Source organism: Microtus ochrogaster, chromosome 8, assembly GCF_000317375.1.
Source record: "Microtus ochrogaster isolate Prairie Vole_2 chromosome 8, MicOch1.0, whole genome shotgun sequence".
Lineage (NCBI taxonomy): Eukaryota > Metazoa > Chordata > Mammalia > Rodentia > Cricetidae > Microtus > Microtus ochrogaster.
Window position 1 is genome coordinate 20,068,750 of NC_022015.1, and position 18,381 is coordinate 20,087,130.

The window sequence follows — 18,381 nt, forward strand, 5'->3', positions numbered from 1 at the left end:
TGGACTCATATACACCAGACAGGTCTTTCACTCTGGGGAATCGCTTTCTGCTTCCTGAATCCTGGGATTACAAACTTGTACCACCACGGCTGGCCCCAAACCTCATTTTATCTTCACTTTTGCAGATAGCTAGTGAATGGCCTAACAGACAAGGAAATTAGCGATCTCAATCCGGTGCTCACCAGAACTATGATGGAAAAGTAGGCCGTGATTCAACCCCGGGGTGTGTGTACATGCGTCCATACACATTTAAAAAAAAAGAATCTTGCAGAGGCTCTGAATTCCATTCCAAGAATCCATAACTCCAGTTCTAGGGGATCTAAAGCTCTTGTCCGACTTCACGGGCACCAGGCACTGACATGGTACACAAACACACATGTAGGCAAAACATTTATACACATAAAAAAAGTTTTGGTTTGTTGCCCAAACTGCCCTCAAACTTGGATCCTTCTGCTCTGGGTAAGTGCCAGGTGTGATATCTGAGTCCAAGGCCAGCCAACCATACATACTGAGATCTTGTCTCAACAAACAACAAAAAGACCCGCCGCAAAGAAGGAGCAGAAAGTGTGCTAACTGCTTTTCCCCTGTGGAGTACACCTTTATTTCCATTGTAACATTTTTATTCATTTGGGAATATCACACAATGCACCCTGTTTACACTCATTTCCAGTTCCTCCCAGGTCTACCCTCCAGCCTTGTGCCCTCACCACAAAAAGAAAAAAAATACATCAGGTCCAATTTGTACTGCCCACTCAATACTCACTGGAGCATGGCCAAACGCCCAGTGGCCGGCCAGCCCCTTAAAGATAACCGAGTTGTTCCCCACCTCCCTCCAGAGGCCATCAGCTGTGAAGAGCTACACTCCAGCATCCCTGTCAGAAGGTTCTACAGAGCGAGTTCTAGGGCAGACTCCAAAGTCACACAGAGAAACCCTGTCTCAAAAAATAAAACAAAAACCCAACAAGATTCAGAGGGTTTGGGAATATAAAACAAAGCAGTTTAATGATGACTTGCTTTACCTGGGAAGGCAAGAGGGGCAGGAGAGGGGCTGGGAAACCGTCACCTTACTAATGTGCAAACAAGCTGCGGGGCAGATAATCACTACTATTGCTTTCTCTGTGTGACCCTGTTTTTGGGAGGCAGGCCTAGCAGTCTCGGGAAGTGGGGTGCCTTAGGTTACACACCACATAAATCATTCACTCAGTACCACCTCGCTGCAGAAGAAGAACAGAATTAGCCAGGTGAGAGGGGTGGGTGGCCTTTACTTGTACCAAGGGACCAAAGAGGAAAGGAAGCTGTATTCTGCACTCATCAAAGCCTTGTGGCCCACATTTACTTCCAGTTCTCTGCTTTTGTAAGCCTGCTTCTCTGAAGGCCCTGAGATGTTCCACCTAGCCACCCAGGAAAAATCTAGACGTTGTTGTCATGTATCATTTTATTGAGAGAGAAAAGACCAGGAGATTATCTTTTGGAAACTCGGGCCTCAGACCTATGACTCAGTTAAGAACGGACTAGAACGAGTCCATCTCTGCTGTTCTGACACTTTTTCCTAGGTAGAGGCCTGGCTTTGCAACTCAGAGGTAGGTTCTGCAGCCCCCACAGCCTGGTTTTCGGGGATGGCCCCATGGGGCAAGTCTGTGTATTTGCAGGCAGAACCTCGGGAGAGATGGACTGGGTAACGTCGTCGGTTGGTGTCCATTTTGGCAATTACTGCTTGAGGTAAATCCACGCGACAACGGGCTGCTAATGCCACCAGGTAGATGAGGACGTCGCTGAGCTCCTCTTGAAGGGCTGCTCGTTCCTTTGGCAGCCAGGCTTGAGGACCAGGCTCTGCATCAGACTTCCACTGGCTGGAAGGAGAACCGGACAGACACACAGCTTGCTAGCTGAGCGGGCCTGTCTCCAGTCTATCAAGTATCACACTCCCAGAGCCCAGAAAATCCCACCAAGGACATCTACCTGCCTGTGCTCTGGAGGAAGCCAGGTGGGGTGGGGAAGAAGACTTAACAGGTAACAGCCAAACCCCGTGACTCCACCCAAGCCCAGTGGCCAAGAGAGCACTGTTGAGATGCTTGGGGGCTCAATTCTACCGTTCTCTAGCTGTAGCTGCTGCCCTTCCACACCAAACCCCAGGCCTAAGTCAGTGCAGAAGCTGAATTTATCTTCCTGTCATCTTTACCCACTCATCTCCCACCCAAAGCCACTTCACCTTTTCTGTTTGCCGTCACTGCTTTCTCGCACACCACCCGCCGAGTCCCCAGATTTTCCCCTTCTTGATCCTTAGGTATCAACTCAGGTCACCGCCTCAGACACCCTCCCGTCCACTCCCAACACAGCTTCTTAGGTAGCCGAGGCAGACCGCCACACCTCCAGCCGCTTCCTCGAGTGCTGGGATTACATCTCACACCATCACACCTGCTTCTATTTTCCTCTGAACCCTGGCCACAGTCACAGATCATTTGAAATTAGCTCCTGATTATCAGTCTCCTTCCACTAGGACCGGAGTAGGCCTGGTCCAAGGCCCCATCTAGGTTCACACCGCCTGTTCACTAGTCTGCTCTACCCCATCCTCTCAGACATCCAACTGCCCTGCAGGCAGAGATCTTTCTGTGATTCCAGTTAGATCAGGCCTTCTGTCTGGACGCCATCACCTTCTAGCGCCAACCTTACCTGCCTGGGTTTGTCTCCCACAGTTCCTTCTACAAAATGCTTACAAGGCCATCATATACTTGGGGCATACCGGACAACAAGAACAGACACAAGATCCCTCATACTGAATTCGTCTCTCAGAATTTAACTTGCCCTTTCTTGTCTCACTACTTTTCTTTCTTCAACAATTTAGCTATTGTTCAGGTATGTGTGCAAGCACCTGGGTGTCTCTATGCACTGTGTATATGCAGGAGCCTCCAAGGCCAGAAGACAGTGTCAGGTCCTCTGAAACTGGAGTTATGAGCGTTATGACCGGCAACAGGGGTGCTGGGAACGGAACTCAGCTCTTCTGCAGGAACAGGAAGTGCTCTGGACACCTCAGCAGCCCCTTCACCACCTCTGTAAGTGGGAGCTCCCCACCTGGCTGGCCACAGGGCAGGTCATGTTTTGAGATTGCTTATTCTCAGCTCCACACAGAGGTAAATGTTAGTGACAACCGTCCTTAGACCTAGGTCGGCTTCACTGCTTCTGCACCTTCTCTCCCCGGAAACTGGGCACCTCCAGGGCTGGGACCCATCTGTTACCTTCATGTCCCCAGCAGTAAGGCAAATAAAAGCCACCACTGTGTTTGAGGCTCAGGTACATGCTACCCTCCCCAAATCACAGCCCCTTCCAGGAAGCCTCCCATCTACTCACAAGAGTTCTGCCAGCTCGCCCACTTCTCCCACCAAGGCTAGGAGCAGGTTCCGAGGCTGGTGGAACTGCTCCCAGTCCCGTTCAGCAGCAAATTCTGCATGGAGACGTCGGCTGGAAAGAAAGAAAGAAAGAAAGAAAGAAAGAAAGAAAGAAAGAAAGAAAGAAAGAAAGAAAGAAAGAAAGAAAGGGGTGGGGGTGGGGTGTTAAAGTCAGGGTTAGAGGGCGAGGGACAAGACACACGGCCCTGGCAGGTAGCGGGTCAGGTCTTACATATAGATGGGGCACAGGACTAGGAATCCCACAGTCAATCTCCTGGATGTTCTTAGGAACTACCTCTTTGATTGCTTGTTTTTTGAGACAGAGTTTCTCTCAAGCTTTGGAGGCTGTCCTGGAACTAGCTCTTGTAGATCGGGCTGGCCTCGAACTCACAGAGATCCGCCTACCTCTGCCTGGGATTAAGGCGTGCACCATTCCGCCTGGCAAGTTACTACCTCTTAACAAGACTTGTTCTTATCATCTGGAAATGAACGCGTCCCTGTTTAAATTTTAATCTCGAGCTACATTTTGCCTCACTCTTTATTATCCCATCTTTTGCTGCTACTTCTGCCGGTACCCTACCTTAACGCCCCTATCTTCGCACGCCTAAGTTCAGCTAACCACCGGATGCACTTTTGAGGCGTCCCCTGGGAGCCTTCCTTGATATTCTACAAGAAATAACATCTCTGTACATTTCAGTCTCCCCTGTCCTACTACCCCTCACTCTTGGGTGTAGAGATACTATCAGACTTCCGTTATCTCTCCAAAGTTGGACTACAGGTTGGTATTACCAAGCCTAGGGGCGTCACCCATTTCCTCCGGCTTCAGATGTGCACCGTGCAGATGGGATTTAGCTAGGCTTGCCAGAGGTCCGTCAGGAGGACCCCGACGAACACGAGCGTGTTGTTCTTGCAGGCCACGAGGAGAGGACCGCCCTACTACGACAAAAGGGTCTAAGTCTCCACCCGAGGCTGGACAAGGACTTGCTTACATGTCCTCAAGCGTGGGCTCCGGGCTGAAGCTGAACGGGCCGGCAGCAGCAGAGTTTTCTTGCCCCGCATCACCGCTCGCACCGCCACCGGCTTGGGACATTCCGCCCACCAGTCCCCGCCGCGCCGCAGCGAGCAAACCCCGCGCCACGTTCGGAGTCGCCTCCAGGGTCCCGACCAATCCCAGCGCCTTGGTGCGCTCCCGGGGCGGAGCCGGAGGAGGACCCACTCAGCTATGTGGATTTTTGTCCCCCATCCGGACTGGACCAATCTGAGGGAGCTTCAAGAGTGTTTTCCCCGCCTGCTCCCTCGAGTTCTTCCGCCGGAGAAAAACTTCTTAAAGGGAACTGAACCAGTTCTGTCTGGAAAAGAGACTAGGGCAGAAAGACGTTGTTTGCTTAATGGGCGCCAGAGGGCGCCAAAGTGAAATGGCAGGCGCGGAGGAGACGGGTCCGCTGTAAGCAAAACCTTGAAAGTGACTTCTCCTCCTCCTTTTTTTTTTCTCTGTAGCTTTGGAGCCTGTCCTGGAACTAGCTCTTGTAGACCAGGCTGGCCTCGAACTCACAGAGATCCGCCTGACTCTGCCTCCCGAGTGCTAGGATTAAAGGTGTGCACCACCACTGCCCAGTAAGTGAAGGATCTTGAGCATGCCTTGTCTCTTGGTTAGGAAACTGCCTAAGGTTCTAGAACAGCCTTCCCACAATTTGAAAGAGGCTGACAAAAAAGAGTGCAGACTGCCAGACACAAGGAGGACCCAGGCTTTGTATTCCATTTCAGCCTTCTGCCCCAATGGATTCCAACAATTGAAAGCGATTAACCCTTCCTTGTCCTACAGGAAGAGGAAGGCACTCCTCCTCTTCACCTGCAGCATAGAATACAGGACACTGAAATTTGTGGCAGGTAGTTAGGGTCTGCTCTCTTCCCACCTTTCCAGCTCTGTGGGTCACTATCACAGCCTTACACAATACACAAGAGGACACCAAACTCGCTTATATTAGTGAGTTTATGAACGTTTTTTCCCTCTTTTATTAAAAAAAAACCCGTATTTGGTGTGTGTGTGTGTGTGTGTGTGTGTGTGTTCTCTGCATGTATGTCTGTGGACCATTGCGTGCCTGGTGTCCAGGGTGGCCAGAAGAGGATGTCAGATTCCCTGGAGCTGAAGTTAGACAGCTGTAAGATGCCAGTGGGTCCTGGGGACAGAACTGAGGTCCTGCAAGAGCAGCAAGTGATCTTATCCTTGGAGCCATCTTTCCAGCCCCTTAAGAATTTTTCCTCCTTAAGATCTATGAAGAAAACTATGTGTATGCGTGTGTCTGAGCATGTGCACATGAGTAAAGTTGTCCACACAGGTCGGAGGTGTGGAATTCCCAGAAGGTAGAGTTATCCATGGTTGTGAGCTGCCCGATGTGGGCAGGTGATCCCTCTGCAAGAGTAGCAAAGGTTCTCGATTGCTGAGCTGTCTGCTCAGCACCTCCTTTTCCATTTTTAAGGTGCTGGAATCCAACCCAGAGACTTGGCCTTGTTAGGCAAGTGCTGTCCCCAGTCCTCTGAGCCACCCCAGCACTTGAGAGTTATTACTTTCACATCTGAAAAATCACCCAGTCATTGCCCATGACAAGACGGGAGTTACCAAAGAAGAGGCATTTTGTTTGTTGGTTGGTTGGTTTGATTGGTTTGATTTTTTGAGGCAGGGTTTCACATTGTAACCCAGGCTGTCCAGGAACTCACTATATAGCTCAGGATACCGTCAAACTCATGCCAATCCTTCTCCATCTTCTTCTAAATCCTGGTTAGGCATGAGGCTCTGTGCCCGCTTTTTAGGTTTAACTTTACAGAGTGCTATGTGGTATTGCACTGCTGTCACACTTTTCAGGTTTGACTTTACAGAGTGCTATGTAGAATTGCACTGTGGTCACACTTGCTCTTTCTGTTCTCCGCTTGCATTTTTATAGGAAAGAAAGAAGAGCTGAAGGAGCAGAGAGTAAGATGGTGAAAAGTAAGGTCACACAGGGTGAGAGGGAATCACTTAGTGTAGAGTTTTTCATGCAGAAGGCCTAACACCAGATTAACAAAACCCAAAGGTGTCGCGATTTCTGTCTCGGTTCAGATAGATACCTCTGACAAACTATTGCACATATCTGGAGAGACAGAAACATGAAGGTCATACAGCCCAATTTATAATAGTGAGAAAAAAAAAGGGCAGTTCAGAGGGTAGCAGAAGCATGTCTATGCTGGGGGCTGCTTGCGCAGTGGCCTTTGTTAGCAGTTCTCCTGGAGTGCAAGCAAACTGTCTGTCGTGGACCAGCCTCGACAAAAATACCACTTACCAGGGTAAGGGCATGGGGATCAGAAAATAGTAAGGAGGATGAAGACGCAAGTAAAATTAATAAAACAGAAACATAGGAGAGTATTGGGAGGAAGGTCCAGGCAATACTGAGACCACCCATGTTTAATTTTCCATACACTTTTTTTTGGGGGGGGGTTGGTTTTTCGAGACAGGGTTTCTCTGTAGCTTTGGTGCCTGTCCTGGAACTAGCTCTTGTAGACCAGGCTGGCCTCGAACTCCCAGAGATCCGCCTGCCTCTGCCTCCCGAGTGCTGGGATTAAAGGCGTGCGCCACCACCGCCCGGCCATACACTTTTTTTTTGTTTGTTTTTTTTTTTGAGACAGGGTTTCCCTGTGTAACAGTCCTATTGTCCTGGAACTAGCCCTTGTAGACCAGGCTGGCCTCGAACTCACAGGGATTCACCTGCCTCTGCCTCCTGAGTGCTGGGATTAAAGGCACGTGCCACCACCATTGCACAGCCAACTTTTATACCCAATACAAAGGACTACTCCAACAGTTAATTGCTTCAACACTTTGAGACATTAAGTTATTAGCATTCTGTTGTTTAGGCAGTGAAGCCACCCTAGACCAAGTATCCTGAAAGCAGCCACTCTACAGGTTAAACCTCTTAATACAAAAGAAGGAGCAGAGGTATGCTTGCATATCCTGACCATCTGTCAGGATGGAGTGGACGTACTTTATGAGCCATCTTAATGTCGAAAGAACCAAGTAACCACATCCTGGGTCAGGATGTGTAGCCCTGGTTGTTGTCAGCAATTTTGGACCTCAGCTCTCTGACCTTCAGCTAATGGATTTGAATGCACTCTGATATGCCCTACAAAGCATGACAACCTTCTTTGCTGTATGGCGTTTGAATTTGCTGGAATAGCATTTTAACTTGCTTATTGCTAGTCCCAATACATGGGACATTTTCTATGACTTGAAGAGCATTAAAAATATATTGGCTGTCAGTACACAGATTAAATACCTTATTTGCAAAAAGTTGAAACACTATAACAACAGCTCCAGCTCAACTATCTGAACTGAGGATGGTTTGGTTCACAGTACATGACCTTTACCACCAACACGGCTGCTCTTCCACTGGAAGAAACATCTGTAAAAAAATTTTTTTTTTGGTTTTTCGAGACAGGGTTTCTCTGTGGCTTTGGAGCCTGTCCTGGAACTAGCTCTGTAGACCCGGCTGGTCTCGAACTCACAGAGATCCGCCTGCCTCTGCCTCCCGAGTGCTGGGATTAAAGGCGTGAGCCACCGACGCCCAGCTTACATCTGTAAAAATTATTATAGAATTCTTTAATGGATCTTTCACTTCAACTTTAGAGAAAATAAAGAAATATAGTTGTTTGAATGGCAGCAACGGATGAGCTGGGAAAAGATTATTAATCTGGCCTTCAAACTGAGCAAATACAATTGCCCAAGAATCACTATTTTGAAATAACCGATCAATCTGTTGCTTAGTATAAGAAATGTTGATCATAGCAGGTTCCCTGACAAAGTATCTCCTAGATTCCATCCTGTTCTTCTGTGCTAAACAAGCTACCTCTTCAAAATAAGGGTTTAATACCTTAACTGGTGAAATGGGAAGGTATAGCCATAAAAGCGGGCCATTTTGCCATAATACTGTTGTAGGAGTAAGTTTTGTAGGTAATATGCATGCTTGCCGAGGTTGATTGTAATTAATATAATGTATTTGCTGTCTCTGTATAGCATACTCTTCCTGTGTGAATTTTTGACAGCTTTTGTAAATTGTCTAGTAGAATTTGGATCATTGCTTTCTTTAAGAATTTCACTTAATGGCTCAATGGCTTAATGGCTGTAGGATATTTTTAAATAAGGTTTCAGCCATTAGATATTTTATTAAAAGTTTGTAAACTATCTTTTTTTAAAAAACATATTTATTTATTTATTATGTATACAATATTCTGTCTGTGTGCATGTCTGCAGGCCAGAAGAGGGCACCAGACCTCTTTACAGATGGTTGTGAGTCACCATGTGGTTGCTGGGAATTTAACTCAGGACCTTTGGAAGAGCAGGCAATGCTCTTAACCACTGAGCCATCTCTCCAGCCCCTGTAAACTATCTTTCTAATCTAAGCTTCAAGTCTGCCCAGCTGACTTAAAAAAAAAAAGCCCAGGATGCTTCCTCCTCTACACAGTATTGAGTTGAATGGCATGGGATGAGTAGGCCTGGGCCCTCAGCAGCATGGCCAAGACTCTTGTTTTTACAAGTTGCAGAATACCGTACTTTAACACTCAGGTTCTAGAAGGTAATAAAGCCCTGTGTTACTCAAGCCATTTTCAGTTGAGTTTTCTTTTTTTTTCTTTTTTGAAGATATTTATTTAGCGTGTGTAGGTGTTTGCCTGCATGTGTGCCTGGTCACCAGGGAGGCCAGAGAGGATGTCTGATTTCCCTGGGACTAGAGCAACAGTGAGCTGCAGTGTGGGTACTGGAGACCAAACCCAGGCACTGGAAGAGCAGTCGGTGCTCTTTTATCTTGTTGGTTTTCAAGACAGCTTTTCTCTGTGCAGCCCTCGCTGTCCTGGAGCTCAATTTGTAGATCAGGCTGGCCTGGAACTCACAGAGATTTGCCTGCCTCTGCCTCCAGAAAGCTGGGGTTAAGGGTGTGAGTCACCACCTCCTGGATACAGCCAGTACTCTTAATGTCTGAGCCATCTCTCCAGACTTTTCCTTTTTCTTCTTAGAAAGTGATGATCAAGCTGAGCAACAGATCAAGAATGGAACACTAACTAGAAGGAACCACCAATTCATAAAGCTGAAAACATGGTATGTTCTCAGATGAACAGAATCTCAGGAGTCGGGAGGTAACCCTGTGGTAGCATGTGTATTTAGCATACATAAGAGGCTGTTTTCATTTCCAAAGCATGCAAGAGCTGGGGTAAAGTGAAAACGCAATCAAGTTTGAAGCCTGTGATCGTAGTACTTGGGAAGCTGAGGCAGGGGGATTGTAAATTGAGGCCTGCCTGGGTTACTTGACAAGTTCCAGGCCATCTTGAGCTTTCTATAAACAAACAAACAAACAAACATATTAATAAATTGGGCATAACTCAGTTGATAGAGTGCTTGCTTCACAAAACCCTGGGTTCAGTCCCCAGACCCAGTAACCTGACTTGGGCGTAGTGGCACAAGTTTGTAACCTCAGTACTCAGGAGGTAGAAATGGGTTGGAAGTTTAAGGTCATTCCTGACTGCATAGACAGTCACAGCTAATAACAGTGTCTCAAACAAAGAGGAACAAAAGCAAACACATGGGCACCCCTCCCTGGGAACATCTCCTACTCTAGAGGATCACCTCACTTTTCCTTAATAAATCTGTGTTTGCTCTGCTCATGAAAACAAGGAAGTCTGAAAGATGGCTCAGTGGGTGGGCACCTGCTACCAAGCCTCAGTTCAGTCCTGGGACACACATGGCAGAAAGATGGTAAAGAGAACCTTCTTGCAGGTTATCCTCTGGCATTCTCTCTCTCTCTCTTGCTCTCATACACACACACGTAAATGTAATAATGCTTTTTTAAAAAAAACTCACAACAAGGGCAGATATGATTATTGTATACATAATAAATAAATAAATATATTTTTTAAAGATTTTATTTATTTATTATGTATACAGTATTCTCAGTATTCTGTCTGAAGGTATGCCTTCAGGCCAGAAGAGGGCACCAGATTTCATTGCAGATGGTTGTGAGCCACCATGTGGTTGCTGGGAATTGAACTCAGGACCTCTGGAAGAGCAGGCAGTGCTCTTAACCACTGAGCCATCTCTCCAGCCCCCATAAATAAATATTTAAAAAAAGAAAAGAAAAAACAAAAACAAAAAAGCCAAAAAACTCACAACAAGTTAAAAAATAATAAAATTAGAGCATCAGATGGGGCATTGTGGCTCACGCCTTTAATCCCAGCACTCAGGAGGCAGAGGCAGGTGGATCTCTGAGTTTGAGGCTAGCCTAATCTACATAGTAAGATCTATTTCAAAATTAGAACAAAACCAAAACTGTCACTTTTCTCTGGAACTGACTTGGAGAGCCCTTTGCAGGGATCCTGAGTGCCTCAGGTAGGAAGAATAACAGACAAAGGCTTTTAGAGTCATTGGAGGTTGGTAAGGAGATTCTGGGGTCACCGCTGCACTCTCCCCAGGAGACCCTGCCTGTGAGTTTCTGTGAGGTATCTTTTAAGAACCTTTTAAAATGTATTTTTACTCTGTGCATGTGTGTGCGTGGTGTGTGTGTGGGGGGGCATCTGGAGGTCAGGGGACAACTTTGTGGAGTTGGTTCTTGCCACTTTGGGTCCAAGGGACTGAACTCGGGTTGATGGGCTTGTGTGGCAAGGACCTTTCCACGATGAGCCGTCTCGTAAAGCATCTGGCAGAAACATCCGTGGTCCTTTGCCCACAGTAGCATCCTCTGATGGGAATGCCGGTCCCAAAGGGAAGGAGAGGCTGTGAGTGTACACGTGGCGCCATTAGCTGTTCTCTTATTCCCAGGTCCTTCCCTCCTCTCCCCACAGCCTGTCAGTCTTCCTCAGTCTCCTTAGACATACCTTGGCAGTCCAACCTGCCTGATTTAATCAGCGCCTCGATGTATTTGTCTTGTCTTTCAGGTCACACTTGTCAATAGTCCTTTATAGACCTAGCTCCCGAGAAGATCAAGGCTGACTGTCTAGCACAAGCCAGTAAACATTTCACAGGATTTATGGCTTGGGTCAGACATGCATGTACATGCCTGCATTCTCTCTGCTGCTCTCACAAGAGCTTGGCCCCCCTCCCCAGCGGTCCCTGTATGGCTCTTTGGGAAACTGGGATAGAAGTGATGGCTGCTTGAGAACAAAGTGGTGGAGGCTGAGACAGGTTTCTCTGTAGCTTTGGTTCCTGTCCTGGAACTAGCTCTTGTAGACCAGGCTGGCCTTGAACTCACAGAGATCTGCCTGCCTCTGTCTCACCACCACCCAGCCATAACCAGAGTTTCTTGGAAACTAGAGTTTGCTGGAGCTCAGTGGGTCTAATCGTGCGTTGGAGCATATCTCATTGCATCTCCTCCATGGTCTCCCACCCATTTTTAAAATTCTGAGGCACGAACTCGTTATGTAGCCCAGGTTAACCTGAAACACATGATGTAGCTCAAGTTGTTTTCTCCCACCTCAGCTTCTCGAAGGCTGGAATTACAGGTGTGATCCATCATGTTCAACTTGGCTACACCTAAGTTACAGCTATGAGACTGAGGCCCTAAGAGCCTCGAGCCTGGCTGCTCGGACTGAGGTAAAGCAGTACTAATGCTGCTGCTCTGGTGGGGAGAAGAGGCAGTGAGCCTGTCTCCAGGCTGCCTAGCAGAGCCTTCCCTCTGTTCTGTCCCTTGTCATGTAAGCCCTGCCCTCTGCTATCCCCGTCTGCCTTTATCTATCACCTGCTTGCTTTAAACAATGTTTATGAGTATTTTCCCCACGTGTCTGTGTACTACCTGTGATATTGATGCTTGCAGACCCAGAGAAAGGTGTCAGCACCCCTGGAAATGGAGTGACAGAGAGCTGTGACCTGCCTTGTGGATGCTGGGAACTGAACCCAGGTCCTCTAGGAAGAGCGGGCAGTGCTCTTAACCACTGAGCCATCTCTCCAGCCGGCCATGTTTGCTCCTAGATTCTCCTTTCCACCCGTGGCACTGTTATCTATACCACCTGCTGTCTTCACTTTTTAAAAAAAAGTTTATTTATTTTATATGCATCCCTGTGAAGGTATCATGTCCCTTGGAACTGGACTTACAGACAGTTGTGAGCTGCCATGTGGGTGCTGGGTCCTCTGGAAGAACAGCCAGAGCTCTTAACCACTGAGCTGTACCTCCAGCCCACCTCCGTCTTCACTTTTATGGCCAGCCTGTCCCCAAGGCAGGCATGGGAATTCCATACAGTCAACCTTCACTCTGCCTGGGTTAAGTTGAAGAGCCACACAAGGACGCCTCCAACCACTTCTCTTTCCTTTTCTACGGCCAAATGTAGTCTCGGGAATGAACCGAGAAGAGGGCCTCTGAGTGGCTGGGGAGGTGCTCAGTGGTTAAGCACGGATGCTCTTGCAGAGGAACCCAGTTCAGTTCCCCGCATCGCATGCTGGTTCACAGCCATTCGTACCTCCAGGTCCAAGGGATGTGACACCCTCTTCCGACATAGTGGGCGCCAGGCGCACAGGTGGTGCACAGACATACATGCAGGCAAACAAAATAGACCAGGAGAGAGAAAATCCCTTTAAGAGGGAAAACAGGCCTGACTCGGATTTCTTCTCCAAAGACCTGTTTTGTAGATAATGATACCAGCTTCCACTGCTAGGAGACACCAGATATGAGAGCTAGGAAAGCGAGAAAAGGGGTATCAGCTCCTCCAGGTCCACTTCCCCCCTCCTTCCCTTCCCCCTCCCCCTCCCTCTGGAACCCTAAGCAGGCACTGATCAGTCTGAGGTTTGAGTATCCTTGTCCTCTTGGAGCTTATATACAGGGAACAATTTTGTTTTATCTTTAATTTTTTTACTTTGTATTTTTTTCTTTTTTTTAGGCATAAAGGTAAAATATTTATTACAGGAGAGAGAGAGAGAGAGAGAGAGAGAGAGAGAGAGAGAGAGAGAGAGAGGATAAAAGGAGAGAAAGACAGAACACGTGCGCACGCCAAGAAAGCAGAAAAGGAAGGGGGCTTTAATTTTTTTACTTTGTATTTACTATCCATGTGTGTGAGTGTGATCAGGCTGGCCTGTATGATGTGTGTGTGTGTGTTCACACACACATCATGCAGGTCAGAGGACAACTTCCCAAAGTCTGTTCTCTTCTCCCTCTATGGGTTATGGGGCTTGAACTTAGATTATGGGACTAAATGCTTTCACCTGCTGAGTTATGGCACGGGAACAAAAGTTTATTTTTTTTTAAAGACTTTATTATATATACAATTTTCTGCCTACATGTATGCCTGCAGGCCAGAAGAGGGCGCCAGATTACAGATGGTTGGGAGTCACCATGTGGCTAGGAATTGAACTCAGGACCTTTGGAAGAACAGTCAATGCTCTTAACCTCTGAGCCATCTTTCTAGCCCCAAGTTTATTTTATTTTATTAACAGAATTGGGTTTAAACCTAGGGCTTCATGTATGGGAGGCCCAGTGCTCCACACACTGAGCCCTAACCAAGCACTAACATTAGCCCCTTTAGAGAATAATTTTAGAGTAAATTAATACATTTTAAAGATAATTATAGGTTAAGATAAGAGCAATGAAACAATGACAGGATGAGTGGGAGAAGGGCCGGAGGTGGCTGAGTGGTAGGAGAGCTTGTTAGCGTGCCCAACACTGTTCTGCCCCAGGGCTTCCTTCCATAGCTGGTGTCTGATAGAAAGTCAGAAGGGTCCTCTGTGAGGTCTGTTTTGTTTGTTTGTTTTTTGAGACAGGGTTTCTCTGTGGAACAGTCCTCACTGCCCTGGAACACACTCTGTAGACCAGGCTGGCCTTGGACTCAGAGACTCACCGACCTCTCTTCCCCGTGAGTACTAGGCTTAAAGGCGTGCACCACCACTGCCTGGCTGTGAGGACTTTTAGACTTTTTTTTTTTTTTTTTGGTTTTTCGAGACAGGGTTTCTCTGTGGCTTTGGAGCCTGTCCTGGAACTATCTCTGTAGACCAGGCTGGTCTCGAACTCACAGAGATCCGCCTGCCTCTGCCTCCCGAGTGCTGGGATTAAAGGCGTGCGCCACCACCGCCTGGCTGACTTTTAGACTTTTAAACTTAAGTTATTTTTAAGATTTTGGGAATGGTGTTACTGCGGATGGGAGCTAAGGCTGGACTGCTTACAGCTGGTTAAGCATTCTACTACTGAGCTGCATTCTTAGGCCTTTCAAGGGTCTGAGCTGGGACAGGACCGAGAAGGTACCAGCCAGTTGGAGTCTAAAGTGAGAGGTTCCAGGCCCTGGTTTGTCTAATGCCCGTGGAAAAGCTAATGGATTTATGGTGAGCGAGCACTAGGGTATCTACCAGGTGAAGCTGGAGCCCTGCAGTGGTCCACAATGGTCCACAGCCCCAGCCTTTGGTGAAGAGCCCTGTAGGAGTCCGGAGAGCGGATGAACTTCTGTTATTAAGTGACGTTTATCTACTCTGGTACTGACTGTTGAAAACTAGCATGATTACATTTCCTTTGTACTCCTGAGTTGCTTTTTGACCTGGGTTTTTCATTTCTTGTTTCCATTTATTAACTTTCTATTTGTATCACTGATCCATTATATACTATTCATCATTCTTCCCGTATAGATCCCACACAATTCGATGTGCCAAGACTCCTTGTATTGTTTTCTTCTTCTGTCTGTCTGGGTGGGGTGTGTCCTCAGGGTGGCTGCTGACTCTCCAGGGAGAGCTGGGTCCCATGGTTGTTTCCTTTTCTCTGTGCTCTCTAGGAACCCAGTGTCCCGTAGTCTTGTTTGTTGGCTTTCATGGTCCTGGGGAGTAAACACAAGACCTAACACACACTAGGTAAGCACTCCACCCCTGAAACACATGCTTAGCCTTTCCAGTAGTTTCCCGAGAAAAACTGCATGGGATGAAATCGTTGTGATATTTTACATGCCTCAAAATAACTTTGTTTGGAGACAGGGTCTCACTGTGTAGGTCTGGCTGGCCTTGAACTCAGGATCTTTACCTCTGGCAATTTAAAGCTTCATAAATTAGTATGTCTTAGAAGTCACTACACTGGAGTTGGGCCCGGTGGCTCATCCCTGTAAATTTGGTCCTTGGGAAGCTGAGACAGGAGGATTGACATAAATTCAAGGCCATCCTGGGGTTCATAGTGCATTCCAGGATAGTCCTGGCTATAAAACATCGATCTGGCCTCAAAACAAAATTCATTATGCTGGGAATTCAAGAGATATGAAATTTTCAACTTATTTTCTGATTTGCTTTTGAGACAGGGTCTCATATAGCTCATGCTTTCTTGGACCTTTCTACATTTGTGAGGGTGACTTTGAACCCTGATCTTCCCAGCTTCCCTACCCAAGTCCTGAGATTACAGGCAGGTACCACAGGTCCACCACTTTCAGCTAAAGAAAAATAAAAACAAACAAAACTCCCTTTTAAAAAAGGGAGTATGAGCCGGGCGGTGGTGGTGCACGCCTTTAATCCCAGCACTTGGGAGGCAGAGACAGGCGGATCTCTGTGAGTTCGAGACCAGCCTGGTCTACATAGCTAGTTCCAGGACAGGCTCCAAAACCACAGAGAAACCCTGTCTCGAAAAATCAAAAAAAAAAGGGAGTATGATGTAATGTTTTGCTAGCATGTATGTGTTATCATTTAAAAAACGTCAGAAGGAGGCATGCAGCACAACAGGGCTCACGTGAGCAGTTATCTGGAGAGGAGAGAAATTGGGACAGAGAAATGGGCAGGCAGGAGAGCAGAGACCGGTCCCTGGAGACAAGAGCGGAGGAAGAGAGAAAGGGAGAAGGGAGAGAGGAGGGAGAGAGAGATGGAAGGCGAGCAAGGCCCACCACGTAGAAAGGAACATAGGGAATGTGCACAGGTGCAGCTGTCAGGACCCCAAGGGCAGGCCAGTCAGATGCCTGAATACACACATGCCTGGTGCCCTTGGGCTCAGAAGGCTTCAGACCTCCTGGAACTGGAGTTATGGACGTTGTGAGCCGCCGCGTGGGTGCTGAGGATGGTACTTAGGTCCTCTGGAAGTGTAGCCGATGCTCTTAGCTGTTGAGCAGCCTCCAGCCCCTACTTGCAACGTTTTAAGTTCAGGAACACTTGCATTATTCTCTGATAAATTTCTTCCTCCTGCCTTCTTACTGGCTTTCCTGGGTCACCCGATTTGCACAAATATCCCTCGTCTATTACACATCTTCTGGAATTCTGTCTTCTGCTAGCCACGTCCACCTTTGTCGTCTCTTGCTGCACTGCGTGTCCAGGTCTCTAGATCCTAAGCATGTTGTCTCTTACAAACCATCCTTTTGTATTTTCCTTCTTTCCTACGTTTCTCTCCGAATTTGTCTTTCCCTTAATTTTTTTTTCAAAGTTGAAAACTTGCCTCAAATGTCTGGTGATCCTTAATTACTTGTATTTAAAAATTAGAATAAACCGGGAAGTGGTGGTGCAAACCAGCACTCGGGAGGCAGAGGCAGGCAGATCTCTGTGAGTTCAAGGCCAACCTGGTCTAGATAATGAGTTCCAAGGCTACATATTGAGACCTCATCTCAAAAGAAAAAAACAAAACCAAAACCAAAACAAAGCCAAAAACAACCCCCCCAAAAAACCCCAAAACCCCAGCAACGATAAAGAATGAGGGGATAGAGACAGCTCATTGATCGATAGCACTGGTTGCTCTTGTAGGGGCCCGAGTTCCATCCCCAGCACCCACAACTATCTGTAACTCCAGTTCCAGGAGATTCAAAGCCCTCTTCTAGCCTCTGGGGGGCACTGCACATATGTGATTCACACATATATGCAGGCAAAAAACTCATAGAAAAACTATAAGAATGAGCTGGGTGTGGTGGCACATACATACATTTAATCCTGGCACATGGGAGGCAGAGGCAGGCAAATCTCTGAGTTCTAGACCAGCAAGTTGCAGGCCAGACCCGGCTACACAGCAAGAGCTTGTCTAAAACAATACCAAAAGGCAGGAGGTAGCTAGGGAGTGTGGCTCAGTGGGGGCCGAGCATGCTGTCTCCAAGGGAAGTAACTGCAAAAAAAGAACAGTTGCATTCTCAGCGGACTGGAAGAGAGTAACAAAAATGTTTGAGCCAGTACCAGGGAGGACAAGCCAGGGCTGCCAGATGTGTGTGGTGGGGGTGAACATTAAAAATCCTAATGTATCGGGAAACTTCAGGGCAGTGCTTTTACATTTACACATCTGTTTTCTGGACATGGTCACTTTCTCCAGGGTATTTCAACTGTCAAGCTACTGGATGGTACCTGGGCCCTCTTAAAATGGTTTAATCTTCCCGGCTAAGGCTATTTTTCCTGGCGGCAGAGATTAAACTAGGACTTTGCCCAAGCCACACCACTGTTAACACGGAATTACTCAACTCCCCGGCCAGAGGTTTAAAACTTGTTTTCTCTTTCTCCTCTTGTTCTCACCCAACCCCCATAGTACCGGGTCCTGAAATAAAGTTCTCAGGCATCTAGGCAGCCACCAACAAACCCTGGGTCAGTTTTCTTTTGTATGGGGGTGTTGAGACAGTGTCTAGATGTAGCCCAGGCTAGCCTTCAACTTAATATATCACCAAAGATGACTTTGACTTCTACTTCCCAAGTGCTGGCGACACCACTGGGCTTATTTGGTGCTAGGGACTGAACCCAGGGCTTCGAGCATGCTAGGGAAGCCACATCCCAACCCTCGGCTGAGATTTGAACGACCATGAGGAGTTTCCAGTCAGGCTGTGCCTGGTGTTCCTTTTTCCCTCCCAGAGATAAAAGGCAGTTGCCTACCTCAAAGTACTGGGGTGGGGGTGGAGCGCCTGCAAAGTGTACACACTGCTGGCTGTACAAAAGCTTTCAGCAGGGTCTCTTCTCATGTCAACTCCTTACTGAATCCTTCCAGAGCTAGTCCCCATTAGCATGCCCCCACTTTCAGACAGCTTCTACTATTCTGCTAAGCTAGTTTTGCCCTCACCTTCTTCCTAGCTTGTAAAAAAGTGCCCCACCCCCTTT

At 47.4% G+C, this 18,381-nt stretch overlaps 1 protein-coding gene across 1 annotated transcript; it reads right to left on the reverse strand.

Moving 5' to 3' along the window:
- Positions 1-577: 577 nt before the first annotated feature.
- Positions 578-4,557, reverse strand: Dctpp1 (dCTP pyrophosphatase 1). The gene is made up of 3 exons (XM_005351289.3): positions 4,373-4,557; positions 3,346-3,456; positions 578-1,850 (listed from the first exon to the last, which is right to left on the reverse strand). Exons 1-3 carry the CDS (start codon positions 4,471-4,473, stop codon positions 1,550-1,552), a joined length of 513 nt encoding a protein of 170 aa, XP_005351346.1. The 5' UTR covers positions 4,474-4,557; the 3' UTR covers positions 578-1,549.
- Positions 4,558-18,381: the final 13,824 nt, after the last annotated feature.

Excerpts from the sequence above, each read along its gene's own strand:
- Dctpp1 (XM_005351289.3), bottom strand. The coding sequence starts at position 4,473 with ATGTCCCAAGCCGGTGGCGGTGCGAGCGGTGATGCGGGGCAAGAAAAC. Across the intron at positions 3,457-4,372 it reads GAGCCCACGCTTGAGGACAT|CCGACGTCTCCATGCAGAAT; the intron begins GTAAGCAAGTCC and ends CTTTCTTTCCAG. Across the intron at positions 1,851-3,345 it reads GGCGAGCTGGCAGAACTCTT|CCAGTGGAAGTCTGATGCAG; the intron begins GTGAGTAGATGG and ends TTCTCCTTCCAG.